Source organism: Astyanax mexicanus, chromosome 25 (genome assembly GCF_023375975.1).
Source record: "Astyanax mexicanus isolate ESR-SI-001 chromosome 25, AstMex3_surface, whole genome shotgun sequence".
In the NCBI taxonomy this organism is placed as follows: domain Eukaryota; kingdom Metazoa; phylum Chordata; class Actinopteri; order Characiformes; family Acestrorhamphidae; genus Astyanax; species Astyanax mexicanus.
In genome coordinates, this window is record NC_064432.1 from 21,336,807 (window position 1) to 21,362,847 (window position 26,041).

Genomic DNA, 26,041 nt, shown 5'->3' on the forward strand with positions numbered 1-26,041 from the left:
CAGTTTTTAACAGTTTTGAATCCCAGTTTTTGAACCCGTTTGTTTGCTGACCTCAACCTCAAGCCTTTCCTCAACCTTCCCCCTTGGTCATCTGAAAGGTTTGAAATGACCTCATGTCCTGTCATGTCATGTCCCCACGCTGCCCCCGCAGTGCCTGGTGCTCCGCCACGGGGCGTTGATGCGGTGGTCCTAAACTCAACCGCCGCTCAAGTGTCATGGAAAGCTCCTGTTGCCGAGCGACAGCACGGAAAGATCCGCGGTTACCAGGTGACATACATGAGACGTGCGTCCGGGGAGAGAACCGGTTCTCCGAGAATCAAAGAGCTCCTGCTGAGAGATTCTCAGGTACTAGAACATGCACACATTCACACTATATGCAGCGCATCCTGGGCCAATTAATTCCAAGTTAATCTGTAGTGTATGCATGTTTATATGCACTGTAATTTAAACATTTCTAGGTAATATATTAAAGCAGCAGTACCTAAGATTTCGTCTTGTAAATGAAAATAATAGCTCTTTTGCTCGTTTCCTTTTGAAGGTATTTCAAAAATGAAAAAAAAAAAAAGCAATACATAGTTAAAGCACAAAATTCCACAGAGCAGTGTATTTACTTTAACCTTCATTAATAGTACTCCTCCATCTGCTATCTGCAATTACACATTCTCACCAGAGAGGTCTCTAATTCCCCAAATTGGAAAAACTTATGGACTGTTGCTTTAATATAATAGAATAGAATAGAATAGTACTTAGTGGTTTAATTGAAGAGCACAAAGCAAATACATACATAGTAAGAAGTGTATATATTATATTTACACTACATAACTTTTTCAAAAAATATATTAAATCACTTAAAATGTTATAAAAATAGTATAAATAGTTTAAAGCATATTCAGGGACATTCCAAAAACTACAGAATAGCAGTATGTAAACTGATCTTAAAGTGGTACCTCAGAAAGTTCACACCTGTACATGTTGTGAGGTGTTATCTTGCAGCTGTATGTACACATATTATATTTAGTTTTTGATGGATTGAAGACAACATCTATAATGTTATAGCTCACATTACATAAGTAGTACAGTATTAGTAGTACCAGTAGCAAACAATAACAATGGACTTTACAGGTATTCTAACAAAGCAAATAATCTGTTAATGAATTCCTGCAAATAGGTAATGCAACTGGGTCTTAACTCAGCTAATAGCAGTTAAATGTGCTTCAAATCCTCAGATAAGATCAGCATTAGAATCCATTAGACTCTTCTTGCTTCATTATGTGATCTCCTGATGTGATCGAGATAATGTGTTAAGCTCTCAGAGAAACCCTGCCACTGTGCAGTTACAGTGAACACACTGTAAAATGCAATATTACACTGTTGCCATGTTTTTGCTTTAAAAAGAATCAAATGTAATGGTTGTGTTGACTCTCATTAATAACAATCTTTCTTTTTTAAATCTTTAGACGCAGAATGATTCAACACAATATGTAAGTACATTTATTCATACGTATTCCATATTAGCACATAAAAACAGCTTATTTGTTGGTCATCAGCATTGTCATGGCAGAATCATAATTGTCCTGCCCTGTAGCTTTTTCAGAATTCCAAAATTTAGGTATTTAGATTCAATTCCATTTTACTCCTTGACCCTACCTATCTATTTATAGCTCTACTCCTTAGCTTTGCTCATTTATGCCTAGGTGTTCCAATTTGTTTTGGGATAGAGGGTGTAGATTAATGATTTGAACCAGTTCCCCTTATGAGTCTGTTCTAAGGGGAAGGGTGACACTCAAAATCAAGAGGTACAAATGAGAAATGGCACTGAGCCTAAGCATAGTTTCCACCTAATCAGCACAAACTGCCAAATGATCATTAATTTATTATTGTTGCCAATTTTACCTTTCAGAATTCTATAATCATAAAACAGCCTACAGGGTAGTGACTACCCTCAGGTTCTTTCATGACAGTGCTGTTCCAAAGTACAGCATGCAAACGGAACAAAAAATGTGGCTGACTGTGTGTGCATGTGTGTGTTCAGGAGCTCATTCTGTCAGATCTTTGGCCAAACACTGAGTACTCTTTGGCAGTGGCTGCGTTCACCTCTAAAGGAGATGGAGCTCGTAGCAAAACCATCGTCATCAGGACTAAACCTGCACGTATGTACACTGTAATTAATGTGCTTAGAGAGGATTTCATAGCGTTCATTTTACAAAATTCAGAGTCAGTTTCACAGACAGGAACATCTCACTTCAAATTCTACTACTTCTACTAATTCTACTACTGCTGAACAAATAATCACTGAGCTTCAGTAAGGTTTACTAACCATAGCTAAATCATTTACCAGCACCAGTAGTGTAGTGGAGACATTGGAGTAGAGTAGATTTTGGACATTTTCAATATACAATTGCAAATTGTTTATATAATTATTGAAAAGTTACAGAGAAAGACTCTACGTCGCTTGCCACTGTGTGTGTCAATCTGGCAACCCGCGTGAGCCTCATATCTGTTTAAAAAATGATGAGGAGGTTATTGTATATGATCAGATATGGTTTAACAGTGTGTTACAGTATGTCTCATTGTGTGTCTTTCCTCCACAGTGCCAGATGCCCCGACGTTGACGGTCAGTGTGATGTCAGCCAGCACCGCTCTGTTAAGTTGGCTGCCGCCCCCTACTGGCCTGTCGCCAGTCCTGGGCTACCGTCTTTCTTACGGACAGGCAGAGAATCTCTCAGACTCCTTCACTGCAGTGGAACTAGAGGCAGACGAGCGGAACTACACCGCTTTATCTCTGAGCGCCGAGACCCGATATCTGTTCCGCCTCACCGCTCGTGGAGCGTGGGGTAACGGCCCGTATGCAGAGGCCGTAATCGATACTCCCGAGGCCACGCCCACCACAGGGAGGTCCACGGGGACAACAGAGTCAGCACCCGCTGGCTTTTTACTCAACCTAACAGCCAGCAGCGTAGGCTCAACATCCCTCAGTCTGCGCTGGGAGGAGCCCCGAAACACGGGGCCGGTTCAGGGTTACCGCGTGTGGTACGCACTCACCTATAGTAACGGGACAGACATTGCTAAGGTGGCTGAGGTGGCAGAACCAGCCGTGGTTCTGACGGAGCTGAAAGCAGATACTGAGTATGTGGTCAGAGTGTGTGTGGTAAACGAGGACGGCCCAGGGCCCTATAGTCCCCCTTTATATACTAGAACACAACCACTCGAAAAAGGTAGGACACATCCACACACATACACACACGCACACACATACATTTTTCATATATGTATAAATAAACACACAATACATTGACCCACTTTCCCCTGTTCATGCACACACATACTGTATGTGGAGTTCTGTATATATGTATCATGTATATGTTTCATTCTGTTTATCAGTCTGTCTGTCTTGTCTTTCTGTTTCCTCTTTATATCATTGTTTAGTGTATTACTCTGTAGTTTAGTGTATTAGTCTGTAATTTTATATTAGTGGTGTGATTAAATAATTACAGTTAATCTGATTAATTACAACATACTGTGATTAATCACGATTCTTAAGATTAAAGCGTTTAATAATCGCTAAAATGTAAATATAAACATATTGAATGTAAGATTGGCAAAATGGAAGTGTAAATTTAAATTAGAGGTGTCAATCGTTAATAACATAATAAAAGTTACATTTAATTGCTGTTATTTCCCTGTATTTTGGGGTAGGAGACAGAAATAATTGTTTTGTCTAGTAAACAGACTAGAGCCTAATTAAGAGACCACTTCAGTTTCTGAATGAATGTTTGAGTAAAATGAACATTGTTGTTTTATTCTATAAACTACGGACAACATTTTTCCCGAATTCCAAATATAAATATTGTTATTTAGAGCTTTTATTTGCAGAAAATAAGAAATGGCTTAAATAACAAAAAAGATGCAGAGCTTTCAGATCCAGAGCTGTCATATACTTTTTTTTAAGTATGTCAGGGACATTAACAGTGATTAAAGAAAAATGACCCAAATATATTGTATGATGTCAATTTCATGTCTTTAAATATTGCATCATAATATTTTTACCATATCGCCCAGCTCTAAAATAATAAAAAAATCTCCTACTTTGAATGTACTGTAGTTTTAATGGTACTGATTATGTATTCTCTCTTGTTAGCTCAAATGTTTCTGAAGAGTAATAATGTGTGAAATGTTCTGAATTTTTCTGTTCCAGTGTTTGCAGTCAACTTTCGTGTGAAAGCTGCTATGAAGAGTTCAGTGCTGCTAGCCTGGGAGCCACGAACGTCCCAGAATAAAGCCCACACTTTTATCGTAAGTGATGCATCGTGGGTGGGTTTGTGTCCTTCAACAGCAAGGCCAGTTCTTTTCTTTTGAGATAAACTGAAGACATTTAGGTTTGAAATCAAATAAAGATTTCTAGTCTAGTGATGGGCTGATCCACAACAAGATTTTATAGGTTAGATACAGGAGACTTTATGTTAATATAACCGCAGAACAAAATAATCTGTTGTGTGGTTCTGTTAATTTCTGTTCTGTTAATTTCCAAAGCCCTGGTCTGTACTGTAGCAGTGCTGGAACAGACTGTGTTAATGCAATCTTTATTGCAGCATTCACAAATAGCACATTCCCACTTTCATCATTATAACTAGAAAAAAGACACAGTAACCCAGAGAACTCTGTAACTATTCTTAAACCTTAAAAAGACTCTTGGAAACTGGAGAAAACTAGTACAGGAAGAGTCAGGTCTGGCTGACCCAAATGACAACAGCTTTAGCCTTTAGCTCAGCTTAACACTGGAGTAAATCTCAGTTTCAGCAGTAAAGAGAAATATTAAAGGTCTGACAGGTAAAGTGCAGCAATAAAGTCATTGCTAAGATGAGAAAATAAAAAACAGCTTCTCATGCTACTTATGTAGCATGGCGTTATGCCCCAGTCTGCCACGTGGAGAGCCAGTGAATTTATTAGTATACACTGTTTGTCAGTATCTTTATTGCTCTGACGTTAGCTTCTCGCCCTTCTTTAGATCACTTATGGAGATAGCCAGACGGTTGAGGTGGACGGTAGAGTTGGACAGAAGCTGGTGACTAAACTAAAACCTCAGTCCCTCTACACCTTACTCTTAACCAACAAAGCTGATGTTACTGGGGGTCTTCAGCACCGTGCCGAGGCCATGACTGCTCCGAATCTGATGCCCAGCAAACCGCAGCTCCTGGAAAAGACCAGTGCCCAGAGCACAGCCATGCTGCAGCTGCCCTCGGTGGAGGGTCAAGCTAACGTCAGGTTAGTCTTTCATTTTTAATAAGTTACTGAATGTGGGTATATTAAAAATAATGCTTCCAAATGTTTAGACTGTGGTGTAGACCTGTAATACTTCAGATTATTGAGCATTATATTTATTTGTATTCTAGGGGTTTTTACATAGTTGTTGTCCCACTGAAGAGGCAAAGAGGAGGAAACTTCCAGAATCCTTGGAGTGATCCAGATGAAATTAATCTAGATGAGGTACTGTGTGTATTTTTAAGTTTTGAGGCCAATTCATTCAGATTTTAAATGTATACAATCCTTAAATATTCAGTCTCACCAAGTTAAAAATCCACTTTGTTTTTAGTTGGCCTAATTTAAGTTAAATGAAATGTGTATTGTAATTTCAACAAGTGTAATTTAAACAAGTTAATGGAGCACCAATTTTTTTTAACATATTATTTTTGTTCATTTAAGTTCCTAGATAAATAACTGGGAACTTATACAATAGATACAGATATGAAATGGTCATGTCATATAAACTTCTGGTAATGCCAATTTAAGCTGCTGGAGCAGCCAGCCAACATATAGTCATACACATCAACTTGCTCGTATAGCCTTTAACACTGAGGCCAGGCAGTTAAAGTATACAACATATGCAAATCTCAAGACAAGGCAACCTGTGGAGAATGACTACACACCCGATATGCAAATAGCATGCCCAACATCAGGTGAAAACCCCTGCACAATTAGAGTCTAAACTAAAGAATCAAATTGAGCATGTGCAGAGTAGTAGTCATGGCCTCAACTAGGGCTCAACTACAACTACTGCAATTCTTTTATTTATCTTTTATTCAGACTTAAAAATCACATTAACAACAAAGTTTAGCTTTTTTGTTAAACAGTTTTTTTTTCATGCAGTTAATTGGTCAGTACCAATCAGTTATTTAAAATCAATTGTTGATATATTTACTCTGCTGAGAAGCGCTGCAACGTTAAAATACCAATTCGCCATTGTCTGGCTGCTTGAATCATGTTAATGGAAAGGAGGAGGAGCTTAGAGGTAGCATCCTCCAACACCAGACCAACCAATCAGCATGCAGAGTCTAGTTCATCTCAGCAAGCACACTTGTAGACTATTAGATAGTCAGAGGAACGAGGGAGCTCAGAAAGGTGAGAGAGAAGGTGAGAGGAATCACATATGTAAACAAACAGCCTCTACATGGAACAGTGTTTATTTGAACAGTGTTTTTCTTCACTGTGTATTTAAAATGTATTTTTTCTGTGCTCAGCTGTTGAAGGAGATCAATGGCACAGGCCGATCGGTTCGTCTGCGGAGGCAGGCCGAGCTGAAACCGTACATCAGCGCTCACTTCCAGAACCTTCCCTCAGAATTTAAGCTGGGAGATGGACGAGTGTACGGAGCATTCCTGAACCGACCTCTGCTCAACGGGCAGGAGTACGTCTGCTTTGTGCTGGCTATCTTGGAACTTGGACAGAATGTGAGTATCCCTGTTTCTTTCTGTCACTTTTTGTCCTGAATGTATTAATTCAATTGGGTATTTAGATATTCAATTGCAAATTCAATTTACATTTTTTGTTTTTGACATACAGCTCTGGAAAAAATAAAAGTCCACTTAAAATGATTCCTTTAATTTTATCAAATTGAAAACCTCTGGAATATAATTAAGAGGAAGATGGATGATCACAAGCCATCAAACCAAACTGAACTGCTTGAATTTTTGCATCAGTAGTGGCATAATGATATCCAAAAGCAGTGTGTAAGACTGGTGGAGATTTTCCATGTTCTGATGATTCTTACAGTACTGAGCTGAGTGATGTTCTCTTAAGAGGGGTATTCGGTTAGTGGTGTTAAAACTTTTTATTGTGTTTACTTCATGAGGCACCTCAATTTTGCGTTTTGTATGTGAGTTTAAGTTAGAAATCGTTACAAACATTCAGCAATTTTCAAATGTATTCACTGGCTTTAATGGGATTCTGCAGAGTGAGGTTTATATTGCCATCTAGTAGTTGATAAGGAACTGCAAAGTCCTGCGACCTTGAGTAGTTCAGCAGCAAATTGCAGAATATGAATCATATGATCTAATCAGATTGCTTCCTAAATAATTAGATGTACACACAAAATCGGCTGACATAAATACATAATAAATACATAATATACAAAATACATAAATACATAATCCATCTCTAAGGTCTCCTCTATAAGGTCTAAATGACTAAAGGAACAAAATGACCTTCGTAACAACACAGTAGAATCTGCTGTTTATTAATTTGTGATTTGTTGGTTATTGTTCAACAGACCGTGTACTCAACCAGTCTGTTCTCTGACTCCGTGGTCTTCTCTGATGTTGAGCCTCAGCCCATCGTAGATGAAGAGGAGGGTCTTCTCTGGGTAGTCGGGCCAGTACTGGCAGTCATCTTCATCATTAGCATCGTCATCCTCATTCTCCTCTTTAAAAGGTATCGTGGAAAGGAGAAAATAACATTAGAGCAAATCACAACACAGAGCTTGGTAGATTAGTTTCCTGGACAGAGATTAAGCTTAGTCTTAGACTTTATTGTCCTTTCAATGGGAAAAAAACCCTCATTCAAAATGTTGTGCAAGTCTGACACGAGGCTTAATCCTTGTCTTGGAAACTACCTTAAAGTCCTAGTGGAGTTATTGTTACTGCATTAATATTATGGTTGGGCATTTAGTGGTTTAAAACACTGATCAACTGCCCATTTAATTTTAAAGTGTGTGATTAGTCCAGTTTAATTTGGATAAAGTGCAGTATGTTTTTTAAATTTTAAATAGAAATATAAAATAATCACTGTAATTAATATGGAAGAGTTTGTAAGAAGCTGACACCATTGTGTAGTTTTTATTTTGTCTGTTGGTTAAAAATCATAATACATATTGCATAATTCACCGTATTGCCTACCCCTAATTTAAATAGTGCAGTAAAAAGTTTCTTAGTTTTTTTTTTACTTTAATGTTGTAGCAGTTTTCCTCCTGGTCTTGTTAGCAATTAATGCATTAATGTTCTCCTATTTTCATACCTTAGAGGGTAAGATTTTATAAGTGGGGTAATGGGATGTAGAAAGGACAAAGACAGCATTGATTCCTATGAAAATAAACTGTGAATAGCTACATTTGTGTGCTGTGTATGACTTACTTTCCTTTCTTTTCTTTCTCCTGGATACAAACCAGCAAACCTGACAGGTGGGTGAATTTTAAAGAGTTTTCTCTTTATTATTTTACAATAACTGTGATGATTTAAATCATCGTAAGAGTGTTGTGGAAAGAACAACTTGATATTCTTGATTTCACAGTTTTTTTAGCTTCCTAATTTATTTTATTTGAGCTTTTCTGCTTTATCATAATAATTCATTCTAGTTTCAACATTGTTTTCCTTTATTATGTTTGTTTGCTTATATTACTTTGTGTATATTTGTGTTTCTAATCTTTTGACTGCTTTAAATCTTAGCTTGGCCACTTATCCTTTCATGTTGAATTCTTTTGATTGCTCTTGACGTCTGACAAAAACACCTACACGGGAATAAAATCACAGAGGACCCCCATAAAAGAAAAAAAATTACCCCAGGACCCCCTGAGAAACTAATCCCGTCCGAATAGGGCTTTAGTTGTATATTTATTTTGTTTTATTTTTTGCTATTTAATCTTAATGTTAATTTAAACTCTTTTATTTTAACCTGATGAAATGAATTATAATTTTCTATTTTATTCAGCCACTTTTAAAGGCTGAATTTTACGTTTTAAAGGCTCAGTTGCATAGAAATCTGTTTGTGAACTGAAAATAAAGGTTGATTGATTGATTTTCTTTGATATTACAGGAAGCGGGCAGAGCTAGAGGGCAGGAAGTGTAGCTTCCCCAGCAGCAGTAAAGCAATGAGCTCCCAGCATCCCTCTGACCCTGTGGAGCTCCGCAGAATCAATTTCCCAACTCCTGGTAATATACTCTCGCTTTCCTGCTTTCCTGAAAACTGACCACAAACACACTACACACACCCAGGCTAATAACCTTACCACACACAACCACACACACACACACAACCACTATCAAAATTATGCTTTCTTCTTTCTAGGTTTGCGTTCTTCAGGTTATCGGCGATTACCAAGTTAGTTTGGGTTGTTATTTTACATAAGTGCCTTTAAACTTCTAAGCTAATGGATATTCTAACCTACAGCTATACATGCTCACAGCTAATCCATTCTAATTAAATGCACTGATTAGCTCTAACATTAATACCAGCTCCTTGTTTTTACACGCGTTATCCTTTTTTTTCCACAGACGGTGGCTTAAAAAAAGGGTTCTTTTTTTTTTTTTTTTTTCAATTTGTCACCTTCCAAACAGCACAACACAAAATAGCACATCATTGCGAGGTAGAACGAAAACATGGTTACATGGTTTTCAAAATTGTAACCAAGTAAAAATCTGAATAGTGTGACAAGCAAAAGTATTCAGTTGCCCTATATTAATACTTAGCAGAACCACCTTTCGCTGCAATTACAGCTGACAACAGTCTTTTAGGATATATCTCTACCAGCTGTGTGCATCTGGAGACTGAGATTTTTGCCCTTTCTTCTCTACAAAACAATTACATTTTAGCCAGGTTGGATGGAGAGCATCTGTGAACAGCAATTTTCACGTCTAGCCACAGATGTTAAAGGGGAGTTAGGTTTCTTTTTGCCACTTTTCAGTAAAGACTAGATGTCAGATTTGTGGAGTTCACGACTGTCCTGTGGACAGATTCCCCTGCCTGAGCTTTGGATCTCTGAAGCTCCTCCACAGTGACCATGGTCCTCTTGGTTGCTTCTCTGACCAGTGCTCTCCTTGCTTGATCTGTCAGTTTGGGTCATGTCTTGGTAGGTTTGCAGGTGTGGAATACTTTTTCCATTTTTGGATGATGGATTGAACAGTGCTCTAACCTAAGCTTTAAACTTCTCTACACTTTATCTCTGAATAATATTTTTAAAACATGCATTATTTGTGTTTCACTTCACAATTATGTGCTACTTTGTGTTTCGTCTTAATCTCAAAATCTTAAAATCTTCTTAAATCGTCTTAAAATCTCAATGAAATACATTTAAGTTGGTTAAATAGCTACCACACTATCCATGTGACTTTGACATGATGTTGAATAACATAGGAAATGGAGGATAATAAAGTAGTATAGAATTGCGAAATACTTCTGTATGATCGGAGTGGCTGATATAGTGAACAGTGTGAGTAAAACCGAGAAGATGGTATTAATATTATTATTATCACGCACACGAACACAAATGACAAATTTCATCTAATGCATTTCATCCAACACAGAATTGTGCTGACATGCTAATAATGAAGAAACTCAATAATAATAATAATAATCATAATTCATAACAAACAACAGCACACACTTCTCCCTTTGACTGCTCTCTCTCTCTCTCTTTCTCTCTATTGCTCTGTCTTACTGCTTCTCTTTGATGTATGTCTACCTTTATTGTTCGTGTTTGAAAAGCATTAAACAGTGTGCATACCCTTTTTATTCATTATTTTAAAACCTGACTGAATTGAATGAACTACTGGATCTTCTGTAACAGCATTGGCCCACACATGTCTGTTTTTCCCTGTTTGGGATGACTGTGTGCTTTTATGATTACCAGGTATGGCTAGTCATCCACCAGTTGCTATCTCAGAGCTGCCCAATTATATTGAGAGGATGAAAGCCAATGAGAATCTTCGATTTTCTCAGGAGTACGAGGTAAAGTCCAGACGTCCCACATGTTTGTGTGCTTTGTGATATGAGTGATGTGTAATGTGTGTGATATATAAACTTAGTGTCCAGTTATTGGTCATTTAATCAGATATGCCTTTACTTTCTTTTTGTGCTACAGAGACAACTCCTGCACTCTATCAATGTTTTTACACTTGACATTATGTTATACTATATATTTTATAGTATTGTGCTAAATTTCCATAGCATATTAACAATACGCTATATTAAGCATATATATAAGCATGTACCTACCTGTACATTTCATTACAGAGTGTAAAAACTTCCAGTTAAAATAGATGATGTGAAGCAAAAATGTAATGAAAATCACTGTACTCTGTATTATCTGATTAGCAGTTTTTAAAGCTGATGCGTTTTGTCCAACTCAAAACATTGCGATAAAAACTAAGCATTGTGATATAATATAATATAATATTACTACCTTATATAATACCATTGCACCAGTGTCAATGCATGATTACGTGCTTCACATGCAGTGGCTTTTATAATGTTCATATAATGCATAATTTCTAATGTTCGCATGGACCTTGTCTCTTACAGGAGATATTTAAACATGGAATAAATGTGATAGGAATGATCTTATATGTTGTAAAACCTTTCTTAAGATCTTCCTTGTGCAGGCTACAAATATGCTTTACTCACTTTCAGTGTCCTCACAGCTCCCTAGTGCAAGATTTTCATAGGTCAGGAGTGAGTGAGACACTACTAGCGTTCACCTCTGTGGTAATACTCGATTTGTAGCACTGTACTGCAAGGTGGTTGTAGGATTGTTGTAGCTTTGCTTTAAAAAAAGTGAATTACTGCTGATTTCTCCTCTGACGTGTCGTCTACAGCTGCCCACTGTAGTGACTAGTGGATGTCCTGGTCGCCTAGCTTATTTGTTGATCAGTCTAGGCAAACTCTAACTCACAAGACAACACCTCACAACTTAAACAGGTGTGGGCTTTCTCAAGCCTTCCACTGAGATAACACTTGTTATAAATAAATGTCAGTGTAGGTTCTTGCTGTAGTCCACCTATGAAGTAAATCTGTGTGATGTGAGATGAAGTGCGTGTAATAAAATGGCCAGTGAGGTGCAGCTCTAGTGAATGCTGTTGTTGAGTGTTGTTATACTGGTTAATATGAAGCATGTGCTGTGTGAAGGCTGCGTGCGTGAGAGTATAATTACACACTAAGTGTTTGATAATGACTGTAAATCCTGACATTTCTCTGACATTTCTGCCTCTGTAGTCTATTGACCCCGGACAGCAGTTCTCGTGGGAGCACTCAAACCTGGAGATTAACAAACCAAAGAACCGCTATGCTAATGTCATCGCCTACGACCACACCAGAGTAGTGCTCTCCAACAATGACGGTGAGGGAAAGTGTGGAGATGTGTGGGTGGGAAAGCTCCAAGCTTCAAGTGGCATTTTTTATGCGTATATCTCTGCTGCAGAAAGACATAGAAAGTTTGCGTTCAACTATTTAGACCACGGGTTCTTAACCATAACTTTAACTTAACTTTTTAATGTTTTATTTGTTTTCATTGCTTTTTTAAATATGATTGTGCTTTAATTCTCTAGTGCTAACACTGAAAACATCCTTATAAAAACCCACTGCTGTATTGATGCTTAAAAACATATTGCGTAGTCCACAGAGTCTTATTAAAAAATAAGATAAAAGTCTTGCACTCAGACATTATTTAATGTGCTGATAAGAGTACTGATTTAATCTATCCCAGCAATTTAAAAGAAAGCCATAAGCCGGTTTTGAATTGATGGTCCTGCTGAGGACTTCCAAACTCTCATTAAAATTTGGCAGCAGTTTGATGAGAGAATCTGTTTTACTGAAATAAGATAAAATCTTAAACACAGGCAAGACATCAGCTCCATCACAGTTTCTGGGATATGGTTAAGCACCCCTTCCCAGAATAATGCAATACTTTGACAGGATCAGAGCATGTGGTTAAACTCTCGAGACTAGGATCGTTTCAGTCTTAGGCCCAAACCCATTTCTCTTTTGTACCCCAACCCCTTGTATTAGAGGTTCATCAGCCTAGCTGCTGGTTAACTAGTTAACTTTAGGGTGTGGTACGTCCTTTGAACTAATGAGGTGAACTTCAAGCTCTTTTTTTCAGCTTGTTATGAAGAAAATGGCTAGAAAACATAAACACTACACATTAAACCATGGTAATATAGTGCTAATTGAATTTTTCTTTGGTCGCATGTTCCACCATCTTGCTAGTTATTCTAATAGCCCTCTGTTTAGAGTGTGAATCTAAAAAATCTCAGTTTGAAGGGTCATATAGCCCTAACGCTTAAAGAAGTGGGGCACCCTACTCCTATGTGTGCGCATGCTAAATAGAGGTGTAGGGCTAAGCGTGAAATAGGATTGGGCCTTACCTTGTTTGTTTCTCTTCTGTCCTGGGCGTTCAGGTCAGCCAGGCAGCGATTACATCAATGCCAATTTTATTGATGGTTACCGGCGTCAGGGAGCGTATATTGCTACCCAAGGGCCAATGCCTGAGACCATCAGCGACTTCTGGAGGATGGTGTGGGAGCAGCACACGGCTAATATCATTATGATCACCAAACTAGAGGAAAAATCGAGGGTGAGCATGCACATCATGATGTTTCCTGCAATACACCTTATGCAAAAAAATGACTGTGAAAATAGCAAATTCCAAGCATATCCAATGGCACTTTTCCACAATATGGTACCTACACCATGCTCCTCGACTCTACTTGGCTTTGTTGCATACGTTATCGCCATGTTCTTGCGAATAGACAGGCCTAGTGTACCATGCAGTGGAAAAGCACCGTATGACCTGTTTACACCTGGTCACTTCATGTGACTAATGTAGACGATCTAGATTAAACCCTGATTAGATTTTAGCCACATGCTGCATTTACACTTGTTGGGAAACAAATGCATTTTGGGTCAGTCACATTGAAATGTGATTGTGTAGGACAAATATGTGAATGGTAATTATTATCGATGTTTGCAAGAGTATATGTCATATATCCTACCTCTAATAACATATAATAATCCCATACTCCAGTACGCTGCACATTTACTAATACACAACTCTCACTAATGCGAGACTGAAGCTCATTAATTATGTTTCCTCTGCCAGTCAGTCAGCCTGTTGTCTCATATGACTCAGTAGATCAAAGCTTGATGTGTTTGTGTTGATGTGTTATTCTCCAGATGCCTTCCTATTTCTTCTCTAAGGCAAGATGTCTTCAGATTCTTTTCTATCTGGCTCTTTTTTTTGCACTCTTTCTCTGTCACTAACTTTTCTACATTTGTCTTTCAACTTTTCACTCTGTCTCACTTTCTGCACCTCCATAAATCCAGGGCTGATAAATATTTGTCTGTATAAATATTGCAGTCACCTGATCACTGCATGTTACTGGTACCAAAATGTAACTTGCCAAGGTTTAGGTTTAGGGGTCTGATTTGTGAGAACATCAGTTTTATGTTAGTGGGAACTGGCATCATGAGACTAAGGGCATTTTCATACTTGTTCTGAAAGCAGGACTGGGCTTGTTTGGGGGTGGGACTTATTAGTGAGTTTTGACTCACAAGAGCTCCATCTGAACTGTGGATCGATTTTGTACTGCCTTGCATTACTTTTCTGCATATAGGATCAAAAAAGCTTTGTTTATTTGCTGTTTTTTATGGTACAGCTTGGATATAAAAACTATATGAGTGAAGAACAGTGATTTCTTATTATTACAGTACCCTTTCTCCAGTCCTATCACAGTATGGGTTTATTAGGATATACCGATAGAAAGAAATGATGTAATGTGATAAGTGAAAGGATCATGTTACAAAATGAACCAATCATGCGACCCCACACGCAGCACAGGGAGCGGATAGCTTCCACACCTGCAGTGGAAATTTACCAGATTCCACTTGAAGTGGCAGACCCCAGAACACTGATTTTATAAGGACAAGAGATCTGTGATGTGACTGATTCCAAGCTCAAACACAGCTTTCACACTTTTACACCAAATGTAATGAACTCATGAAGCGATCATAACTGGCTCTGAAAAAAAGAAGGCTAGTGTGAAAACGCCCTTAGTGTGTGTTACGCAGGATCAGGACATCCCTAAAATCAAGCGTTTAGATGTTTAAAATAAGCTGAAACTGAGTGTAGAGAACCAGGTAAATTATGCAACTGAGGGTTTACCAAATCGTATTATACACAATATATCGCATCTTAGTAATATCATGATAAAAAAAAAATAATATTTTAATTATAGTGATAAAGGTATATTTTTGTATAGTTGTTTATGTTTGCACTGCACTAAATGCTTTGCACTAATTGGTAGAGTTTATTAATGAAGTTATTTATTTGGTTACATTATTATTTAGGTCAGCTACAGTTGTTAAAAATAGACAAAAGTATAGATATTTTTGTTAGTGCAAAAATGTTAAAACTATTATACCATTATAATTTTCACTGCTACAGTACCATAAATGTTGTTATCACAGAATCCCCCTGAAATATTGTGATATTATTTTAGGGTCATATATTTCACCCGCAGCTGCAGCGTGATCTGTCCTGAAGCGATTTAGTGACGGTGTGTTGCTCTGTGTGCAGAACAAGTGTGATCAATACTGGCCCAGCAGAGGCACAGAAACCTATGGCCTCATGCAGGTCTCTGTGCTGGATACTGTGGAGCTCGCCACGTACTGCGTCAGGACCTTCGCTCTCTTTAAGGTAAACACACAAAAACACACACACACACACTTTACATTTACATATTAAAGACTTCCAAGGCCCTTAGACATTTTGCTCTCAGACAGCCATGCTTTTGCGTTCACACGTAGACTTGTTTACCACATCCTGTTTGTACAGTACTGTGCAAAAGTAACAGTACTCTAAGCAAAACCGCCTCAACCATTTATTTAACACCAAGGGCCCTATTTTACACCATTCCCAATGCTATTTTACACCACGTCAGCAGTCTTATTTAACACCTTGCACTTGCGTAGGTTAAATAGCAATGGCGCGTGTGATGGGCTTGTTGGTCTGGAAGTTCAGGTATGTTCAGGTAAGTTTTTGGTGTATCACTATCTTGGCAACAGAAAACACAGGTGTGCAACCTAGACAGACGTCAACAGTCAGACGTTGATTCCTATATTGACAGGGAGCTGGCAGCTATGCAAACTTTTACAAGATGACCCACTCACACACATTCACAGCATTCACAGCGTGAACGAGAAGATTGGTTTGCTCTGCTGAAAAGAGTTTGAGATGTCCAGGTAGCTGCGCCCCTGAAATAGCAATCCACCAAAGTCAGAGTGCACCTGGCTCTTAAAAGGAATGGCAAGTGAAGCGCAGATTTGGTTTATTGCACATTAATCCCAGAACACACCCATGATTGATTAAGATCATTAGTACATGACTTTTGCACGTTTTCAGCTGCACAAGATGTACTTTTCCTGTGGTTACAATAGCAAAAACACACCCTATATCAAGCTGCACAGTCCCCAGTAGATGGCTGGCCTATAGATTGCTAAAATAGTGCCCCAAACTATTTATCTCAGCAATAAAAGAGGGTTTGGGCTTGAACAAAACACGTCATGTTATTAGAACGGATGCCAATAAACATAAATATAGTAAAACAGAGACGTATCACCTGTCTGAGGAACAAAGTTTAGTTCCTGTGCATGTGTTCAGTTCAATCAGCAGCTCACGTGATGTGCTTTTGCACAGTACTCTATATAACAGCCATGTGTATTGTTTTGTTTTGGTGAAAAACAGAGTGGTTGCAGCGAGAGGCGTGAGGTTCGGCAGTTTCAGTTCACAGCCTGGCCCGACCACGGTGTACCCGAGCACCCGACCCCTTTCCTGGCCTTCCTACGTCGAGTTAAAGCGTGCAACCCTCCAGATGCCGGGCCCATTGTGGTTCACTGCAGGTATACTTACCATTTAGAGCTACTGAAGTATTATAATATAACTAGTAGGTTAAAGGCAAACATGCAACCACTAATCAGTAGACAGTCGTAGTAAAAACAAGTTATTTTTAATCATATATGATTTCATTGAATAAAACTCTCTTGCTCTTTCTCAGTGCTGGAGTGGGTCGTACAGGCTGCTTCATTGTAATTGACGGCATGCTGGAGCGGGTGAAGCAGGAGAAGACGATCGACGTGTACGGCCACGTGACCCTGATGCGCTCGCAGCGGAACTACATGGTGCAGACCGAGGAGCAGTACGTCTTCATTTATGACGCGCTGATGGAAGCAGTCACCTGTGGCAACACTGAAGTTCCTGCACGGAATCTGTACGCCTACATTCAGAGGCTCACACAGGCCGAGCCCCCGGATAACATCAGCGGCATGGAGCAGGAGTTTAAAGTGAGAGCTGGAGCTTAGGTTTTTACAAGCTTTAGGTTTAAAGGTTTTCTAAATGTAGGAATGAAATGTTTTTTTTATGTATTTTGCTGTAAGGGTGTACCAAATTGTATAACTGAGTATAACTGTAATATCATATTGTGATAATAGAAGCACTCTGTATTCAAAGCTATGTTCAATTTACTGTGGAGTTCTAAGGCTGATTTTTGTATAATTGTTTATGTTTGCAGTTTATATGCATACACAAAATATTTTACACTTTTCACACTTTTACACATTTCATAAATTTGTCTTCTCTCTTCTGCTTGTTTTTTATTCAGAGATTAGCCAATGCGAGGGCACACAACTCTCGATTTGTGAGTGCCAACCTACCCTGCAATAAATTTAAAAACAGACTGGTAAATATCATGCCCTATGAAACCACACGAGTGAGTCTACAGCCAATTCGAGGAGTGGAGGGATCAGACTACGTCAATGCCAGCTTTATAGACGGATATAGGTATGGCTTTAAGTATTTACGTATTTAGACATCAAAATCTAACAGAACCTCTTATAAACATCTACACAGTCTAGCTGTGGAGTAGGGCTCCAAGTGGTCCTTGATCACCAGTGCTGGATCACTGGTTAAAATCCTGGATCATGCTGCTTCCATCAGCAGCCAGAGTCTGAGAGAGAACAACTGACCTTGCTCTCTCTGGGTGAATAGATGGCGTTCTCTTTCCCCATCACTCTTAATGTGATGTTGGTCAGCACAGGCGTCTGTTAGCTGATGTGTCAGAGCTGGGGATTCTGCACTTTCCTCCTAGTGTTTTGTTACCCAGTGATGCTGCAGCAGTAGCAGTTCAAAAAGAGTATAGTCTGACTTTATGTGTATCAGAGGAGGCATGTGCTAGACTTCATCCTTGCAGTGATGGAGAGACTCTGAATGAGTGGGTGGGTTAATTAACCTTCCAAATAAACAAATACAAGGTTAAAAAGCGCTCTGTTGTCCAAGACTGGCCTTAATAAATAAGTAATGTCTTACTCAAAACAGTCAGTTCACTTTATACAAATGGTGTATGTGGTCAGTTTGATCATACAGAATTTCTCTTTTCTTCTCTTCCCTATAGGCAGCAGAGGGCATATATAGCGACGCAGGGTCCTCTGGCTGAGACGGCTGAAGACTACTGGAGGATGCTCTGGGAACATAACTCTACTATTGTGGTCATGCTCACTAAACTTAGAGAGATGGGAAGGGTTAGTTACATTTGCTGTCTTGTTCTCTAACATACACACCTTTACACACATTCTCTCTGCCTGGTAGTGTCTGTGTTACAGCCTGCATCCACTGGCGCTTAAGCCTCAACGCATCCCATTCATTTTAATGGAGAGAGCCGCCGCATGCCACAGTGCATGCTGGGTTTCACTCAACGCCCTCCAGCTAAAAAGTTCAACAGATCTCAACTTTATGCAAATGAAGAGCAGGCTGCCACAATACACACATACCAGCCTCACACACACAGAACAGGCGCATTTCAAACACAGAAGAGAGGCTAAAAATGGCGGACTATGGATTTATAGAGCATGGATTTATTTTTCTTCAATCACTTTGTTTCAATCTGTGTGCCGCTGCCACCCAGTGGACCACAGTGGTACTGCAATAAATTTTAAATCTATATACAGCTCTGGAAAAAATGAAGAGACCACTTTAGTTCTCAATCATTTTCTCTGATTTTGCTATTAATAGGTTTATGTTTGAAAAAAAAAATTAACCAGAGACGACAAGAACAAGAAGAGTTTTCAGACCTCAAATAATACAAAGAAAACAAGTTCAAATTCATAAAGTTTTAAGGCGGAATATCCCTGGTTTTTAACACAGTTTTCATGCATCTTGGCGTCATGTTCTCCACCAGTCTTACACACTGCTTTTGGATAACTTTATGCCTTTACTCCTGGTGCAAAAATTCAAGCAGTTCAGCTTGGTTTGATGGCTGGTATAGAGTCTGGAGTCATATGGTGGGCACACCTAGCTGGTGGATTAGAAAGCTAATTATATTAATATTATTGTGGGTCCGTCGAAGTGAACTATTGTGGTCTTATTTTATGAGATTTCCCCATCCTTCCAATATAAAGTCTTTAATGTGTTTTTCTGCAGGAGAAGTGCCATCAATACTGGCCATCAGAGAGGTCAGCTCGCTATCAGTATTTTGTGGTGGATCCCATGGCGGAGTACAACATGCCCCAGTACATCCTGAGGGAGTTTAAAGTGACTGATGCTAGAGTATGTCATTTACTTACATTTGTTATGCATGTTACTTAATGATACTTTTTTGGTATTTGATTAAATGCTATAGTGCAGTAGTCTAAATACTGCTCTTAAACCCAGTCCTAATTTGAGTACTTTTAGCAACCCAAAACATAAAGGTTTTGCTACAGGATGCTGTTGGTAGACTGTTCTCAGTCCAGCAGTGACACTGAGGTGTTTAAAACTCCAGCAGCACTGCTGTAGTGTCTGATCCACTCACTTGTACCAAAAAAAACACATCTCTGTCATGTCAGAGTCACTGCAGTGAGGAAAATGAGAATGACCCTCCACCCAAATAACACCTGCTCTGCTGCCCTGTAGTGGCCCTTAATGAACATTGTATAATAAAGGAGGTTATTAAGAGAAACCAGACAAGGAATACAGTTTGTAATTATACAGCTACAAAGAGCCTTATATATGACCAGTGGAGAAACAAGGAGGTGGTCATAATGTTATGCCTGATCAGTGTACACTCACTTGTATCCAGTGAGTCACACAGCTCGTACTCACCATGTACTGACTTTTTTTCTATTAATAGTCTGGAATGGTCTGGCTATATCTTCTGTCATTTCACACACATTTCACACCAGCCTCATTACGTGTTTCTGTTTTCAGGACGGCCAGTCCCGAACTGTTAGGCAGTTCCAGTTCACTGACTGGCCGGAGCAGGGTGTGCCAAAGTCTGGAGAAGGCTTCATTGATTTCATTGGTCAAGTGCACAAAACAAAAGAGCAGTTTGGTCAGGATGGACCAATCACAGTACACTGCAGGTGAGTTGCACTCCTGGTTGGGGAAGAAATGGGGACAGAAATTTGTTGAAATGTTTTTTCATGTTTTTAAAATGTTCTGCATTGTAGATTAATATTGAACTCATCCAAACAATGAAGAAAACATGTAAAAAGTGTTAAACATACCAGAATATGTTTTATATTTTAGATTTTTTAAGGTAGAACCTTACATAGATGATAGCTTTGCACATCTTCCCCAGCATTTTCCTAGTCAGCTTTATGAAGTCGAGATTTATTAGAAAGAACACGTCTACACATCATAACGTCTACCGTCCTTTAAACCAGTACAGAAACAGACAGAATAATTTTTTTAATGCTAACATTAATTTTATTAGAGCACACTTAAATATCAAATATCAATAGATATTGTGATATACTTGGAAAATATTGTGATGCTACCCAGCCCTACTCACAGTTACATGATCAAACGTGTGTGTGTTGCAGTGCTGGTGTTGGCAGGACGGGTGTTTTTATCACTTTGAGTATAGTGTTAGAGAGGATGCGTTACGAAGGAGTGGTCGACATCTTCCAAACTGTCAAAATGCTGCGAACACAGAGACCAGCCATGGTGCAGACAGAGGTAAGCACACATGCAGTCGGCTTGTCATCAATAAAAAGTTCAGTGCAGTACACAAGGTGCTGTGGAGACATGTGCGAGGGGTAATGGGCTCACTCGGCTCACTTTCCGTGTCTCCAAAAATGTCTAACACACCAGATAAAGGACAAGACAACAGTCAGACTCAATGTACATTAGCTTGTTATATATTTAAACATATTGTCAGGGTATTGTAGATTCTGCTGTCTCTGGAATGATGGAGAAAGCATGGAGAGAGTTTACTATGAGCTGCAGCTCCATTAAATGCATTCACTTGGAGCAGGGTTGCCAGGTTCAGTAAAAATATTCAGCACAAACTAGCCTACTAATTAAGGTTGCCGAAGACAAAGAGAGAAAGACAAAAGAGTAATCGACTAATCAAAAAAAATAATTGTCAAATTAGTCGCCTACTAAAACAGTAATTAGTTGCAGCCCAATATAAACAGATTTGATTTCCATTTGTTTTCAAATTTGTCCCATTCAGGTGCATTAGGCCTGAAATTGCCATTTGCAGCTATGTTTTTACATTACTAGCCAGTGTATGTTTCTATTGTACTTAAATGGAATAAAGTTGTTAGCATTCTTATAATATTATCAGTGATTTCCATTTCCATAATCAACATTAAAACTTAATAACATCCACCGTCCAGGGTGTTTAGTTGTGTTTTTAAACATCGACTGCGTGTGTATGTTCATGCCTCTTAATGCATCTTTTCTTCCATAGGAGCAGTACCAGTTTTGCTACCGTGCAGCACTGGAGTACCTGGGCAGTTTTGATCACTATGCAACATAAGCTTTCCAGTCTCTCTGGACCAGCAGGCCATGTCCTTTCTTATTATCTCCTGTACTGAGTCACTGTCTCCCAGCGCCACTCTGTTTACACTGTCCCAAGCTGTATTATTGAGTGACCAACGTACTGATTCATTCAGTATAAGGCTACATCGATTAGAGGCTAAAGGCTTTGGGCTACGTTAAGCTCAAACATGTCTTTTGCTTTAGTTGGAAAGTATTCAGTCTGGCTTGATTACAGACACTGTATACAAAGCACATGGGAGACAAGTGATCCAAACAAATAGAAATGTTTGTTTTATCACACTAAAACTGTTTTTATCAGTGATTATCAAAGATACAGTGGGTGTTTTTTTCTGAATGGATTTTGCCACTGATTAATGTCACCAATTGTAAAGTGGACAACACTGAGTCACTTGTGTCTGTGACTGAAAAGAGATTAGGACTAATACCTAATCGCTGAAGTTCAAGTTCAGCTTACAGAGCACACAAAACACACTGAAATACTATTTATATATAAATAAAGGGGGGAATCAGCAATTATCAGAATTATCTGAAATGCTGTGCAATACTGAATATTATATATGAGTGCACCTTGAATTTTAATGGAAAGCACCAAGACTGGTTGATCCACAATGTAATTATTATATTGTCTGTTGAATCATCTATTATATTGAAGTATAAAAACTAAATACAATTCTATAAAATTATAAATATAGATATAGATATATATAAACAGTATTCCTATATATTATCACATACAAGTTTGTTTTGGGTGGTGTTTAACTTGAAATGTGAAATGTGAAGTATGGCACTGATTTGTGCACAAATGTCAAACAAAGAAAACCATCAATAGAAAAAGAAGATTTTTTGCTACACTTTACCAGACACTACGTTTTGAAGCTCACCTTATAAAAAAAAACGAAACGGTGACTTGTTCAATACAAAACCACAAATGATCGTTCAGTAGTAGTGCCTTATCATAGTTTTAAATGTTTTAAATGATTCACTTCTGTGTATGAATTCCTGCATTTTACTTTCCAAACAACACTTTATACTGGATAAAATGTGATTAATTACATGTGCCACAGGAAATTTTAATATTGCCTGAAAAAAACAGACAAGCATTATTTCCTCACTTTGACACACACACAATATTGTTTTTTTTTGTTTGTTTTTTTTACGAAGCCATATTTATCAACCCAAATTGATGCTGCCAAGGCCTTTAGGAATTGTTATAACTTACTACAGTATATGCATGCACATGTTTGGAAGGACTTGATATATATTTGCCCCAATTCATGAATTTTTGAAAAGATGTAAAAGAAATCATTTGTACTTGATTATATTGCAACAGGTTCTATATTTTTCTGTTCCCGAAGACTTCCTACACCACCACGGTCCATCACAAGCAATTACACTCCAATTTAGTAAATATGAAATGGTATTTCTTGTCTTGTATTTTTTGAAAATTGTTATTGTCAATTCTTTTTTTGCCTTTTGCCGGGGAGTGTGCGGTGTGAAGGCTTGTTCAGATAGTGAGGTGCTGATTCATCCTCTTTTTTTGGGCATTTGGGCATTTTCACATTAATGCTTGATGGTTTAAATAGGATTCCTGAGGCTTATTATTGAGGTGTTCTATAAAATATACATTGCACTATACAGTGGTTTCCGATTTCACAAGGACTGACTATTCATCTGTGGCATGGATGCTTTGTTTACAAGAATCAAATGTTTTTAAAATCAGTATGTTAAAAGTATTATCAAATTTGTATCATGATCTCTCAAGGTCATTTAGGCTATTATTTTCACACAGCAGGTAAAAGAGGCCCAAATCAGAGCTATTAGGTACAAGGTCCTTATTGTGTCCTTATTCTTTTTCATTTTCCTTCAATGCTGCAGTCACACCCTGCTGCGATTGCGTTCGGCCAAGCACGATTTTTGGAAGAGAGAAATCATCACTGCTATCATCCATTTTCACTTCTCCTCACAGCCTGTTTGTCATGGTTGTAAAATTAACATTACTTCCTAACTGTCTAGAGTGTAGACTGAGTCACATTACCATATACTGGACATGTTTCGGATTTCAATAACACATATTGAAGTGGCCCAAATCAGAATCAGATATAAATCTTAGTTTTTTGTTGTTTACACTGCCATACACAGATGACCAAAAAGATCGGATTGGATTTGGACCACTTTTACTTGCTTTTTGAACGTAGTCTTGGGGCGTTTTCACATCTGCACTTTTTAGTCTGGTTAAATCGCACTCATTCTGGTTCCTTTTTAACTCTTCGAGTGGTAAATAGAGAAATTGCACTTGAATGTGAATCAATACAACTTCACCGAGACCAGGAGAGGAGGTGGTCTTGGTCTGATGCCAAATCAACTCTGGAGCGGATCATTTGTGGTGAGAACGTAATTTGATCTAGATCTAACTTCAACCCAACTCTTAGTTGCACTCATCCACCTTGAGCTGTAGTTTAATCCAGTTTATTTCCTAGATAATCTGCTGCTGCTCCATAATAAAGTGTACAGGAATACACAGTAGCCCAGTACACAGGACCTTCTCTCTGTATTTACTTTCTGGCTCCACCTCAGAGAAAGTTCTCACATGTTGTTTTGGCGCATTTCGGCGTGCTTGCATTGTTTTCCCTGAGTGAAAACGAACCAAACAAGGGCCAAATGCTCCTAGTTTACAAACTTGTTAACTGATTTAAACCAGAGCAGAACTGCAGATGTGAAAATCTTGTACATCCAGCCTTACACTTGAGAGCAGTAAGAAGTTTAACTCGTGCCATTTGTGGACTATCACAATGCAGAGATCTGCAGTTTGTCCCTATTTCACAAATAGGCCTACACATTGTTTGCAAGTACGGGGCGCAAGCACCCCAGGAATCTGATCAGCTGTAGATATGTGAAATTGTTCTTAGGCTGTGTTCAGACTGCAGGCAAATCTGATGTGTTTTAACTTGACTTCTTAACGCTTATGACAAGTGCTATCTGATTTTAGTGTCCAGAAAAAGACACATACAAATTTTAAAACCAGCTCCAAATGTAGTTTGGATTTCCTGTAGGCTGTTCACACTATTAAAAGTTAATCTGAATACAATCTAGATATGCCCCAAACCAGATTTGGGCTGGCAGTCTGAACATAACCTTGGTGTCTTTGTTCTCGACAGTGGCCATGACGTTCTCCACACTAGGGAGCAGCCCATTCGGTGTTTTGGAAATGACTGCACTCTTGTTCTATGCACTAACCCTTATGAATTCTTCAGCACGGAATGTTCTTGATGCCGTCTGAGAAGAATATCACTGTATCACTCACAGTGTGTGCATGTTAAGATATAAAATGAATATCTTTTTGGTGTCAAAGATTAAAGAGAATATACACTTGTAGTGTTAGCGTTCAGTGTTTAACAGGAGACAGGATGGTGTGATGGTAGTTCTCTCTCTAGTCCTCGGGTCGGGAGCGTCGTAAATGTTGAAAGCGAGGACGGACCAAGATTTCTCAAGGAAACCACCTTTTACCAGGAGCCAAAAGTCGGGCTGGTTTTGATTTTGAAAATGTTCTTTTGGGCTCCCCTCGTCCTCCCTTACGCTTTGTTCTTTCTGCATTTGTTGTGTTTCTTGATATCTCTGCTGATGAAATTAAATTTCTCTTGATTGCGATGAATTGCAAAAACTCTTACCGTCTACGTTTGAAATAAGCTCATTATTTTATCATGGTGAGATTATGTTGCGGATTCTGTTGTTTTTTCTGCTGTTTTTAGTGATTTTGTTAGCTTGATTCACTTTTTTCACTTTAATTGCTGTATCAGAAATCTGAGTAAACATTTGTTTATTTTTATTTTAAATATGACATTTTATGTAGGAACACCAGACAGTTTTTTTTTTTTCATGTGAGACCAAATATGCATTTTACTTACATTATTTTTTTTCTTCACTTTGTCAAATGCTGATGTTAGAGTTTCTGCAATTTTTCCAGTTGGGTAAAGTGACCACAAGTGAGGCCCGTCGACGATCATTTACCTCTGATTTTGTAGTAAATGTAAATATATATTAGAGAATTAATCTTATGCTTTTTTATTTTCCTACTTATGTTGTGAGGACAGAGTTGTGTGAGAATACAGGGGTATTCATGGAACTTTTTATTTGTTACGAATAAACTGGTTAAAAAAAATCTGCATGAAGTTTGTTTCTTCTTTT

General features: G+C 38.4%; 1 protein-coding gene across 5 annotated transcripts in view; it reads left to right on the forward strand.

The window, feature by feature from the left end:
- The window catches only part of ptprdb (protein tyrosine phosphatase receptor type Db), a 114,511-nt gene extending 88,678 nt beyond the window's left edge, over positions 1–25,833 (forward strand). For 3 of the 5 annotated variants that reach the window (XM_049472644.1, XM_049472643.1, XM_049472645.1), the window contains 23 exons: positions 152–345; positions 1,458–1,481; positions 2,033–2,150; positions 2,592–3,215; positions 4,196–4,293; positions 5,006–5,262; positions 5,391–5,484; positions 6,516–6,725; positions 7,544–7,704; positions 8,438–8,449; positions 9,082–9,197; positions 10,895–10,992; positions 12,256–12,379; positions 13,440–13,615; positions 15,617–15,736; positions 16,784–16,938; positions 17,094–17,379; positions 17,697–17,875; positions 18,486–18,612; positions 19,511–19,636; positions 20,276–20,430; positions 20,893–21,028; positions 21,768–25,833. In XM_049472644.1, coding sequence (XP_049328601.1) covers positions 152–345; positions 1,458–1,481; positions 2,033–2,150; positions 2,592–3,215; positions 4,196–4,293; positions 5,006–5,262; positions 5,391–5,484; positions 6,516–6,725; positions 7,544–7,704; positions 8,438–8,449; positions 9,082–9,197; positions 10,895–10,992; positions 12,256–12,379; positions 13,440–13,615; positions 15,617–15,736; positions 16,784–16,938; positions 17,094–17,379; positions 17,697–17,875; positions 18,486–18,612; positions 19,511–19,636; positions 20,276–20,430; positions 20,893–21,028; positions 21,768–21,836 — 3,659 coding nt within the window. In that variant the 3' untranslated portion in view covers positions 21,837–25,833. The remainder of the gene's footprint in view (positions 1–151; positions 346–1,457; positions 1,482–2,032; positions 2,151–2,591; positions 3,216–4,195; positions 4,294–5,005; positions 5,263–5,390; positions 5,485–6,515; positions 6,726–7,543; positions 7,705–8,437; positions 8,450–9,081; positions 9,198–10,894; positions 10,993–12,255; positions 12,380–13,439; positions 13,616–15,616; positions 15,737–16,783; positions 16,939–17,093; positions 17,380–17,696; positions 17,876–18,485; positions 18,613–19,510; positions 19,637–20,275; positions 20,431–20,892; positions 21,029–21,767) is intronic. The other 2 variants (XM_049472646.1, XM_049472647.1) reach the window with 1 other exon arrangement.
- The last annotated feature ends 208 nt before the right edge of the window (positions 25,834–26,041 follow it).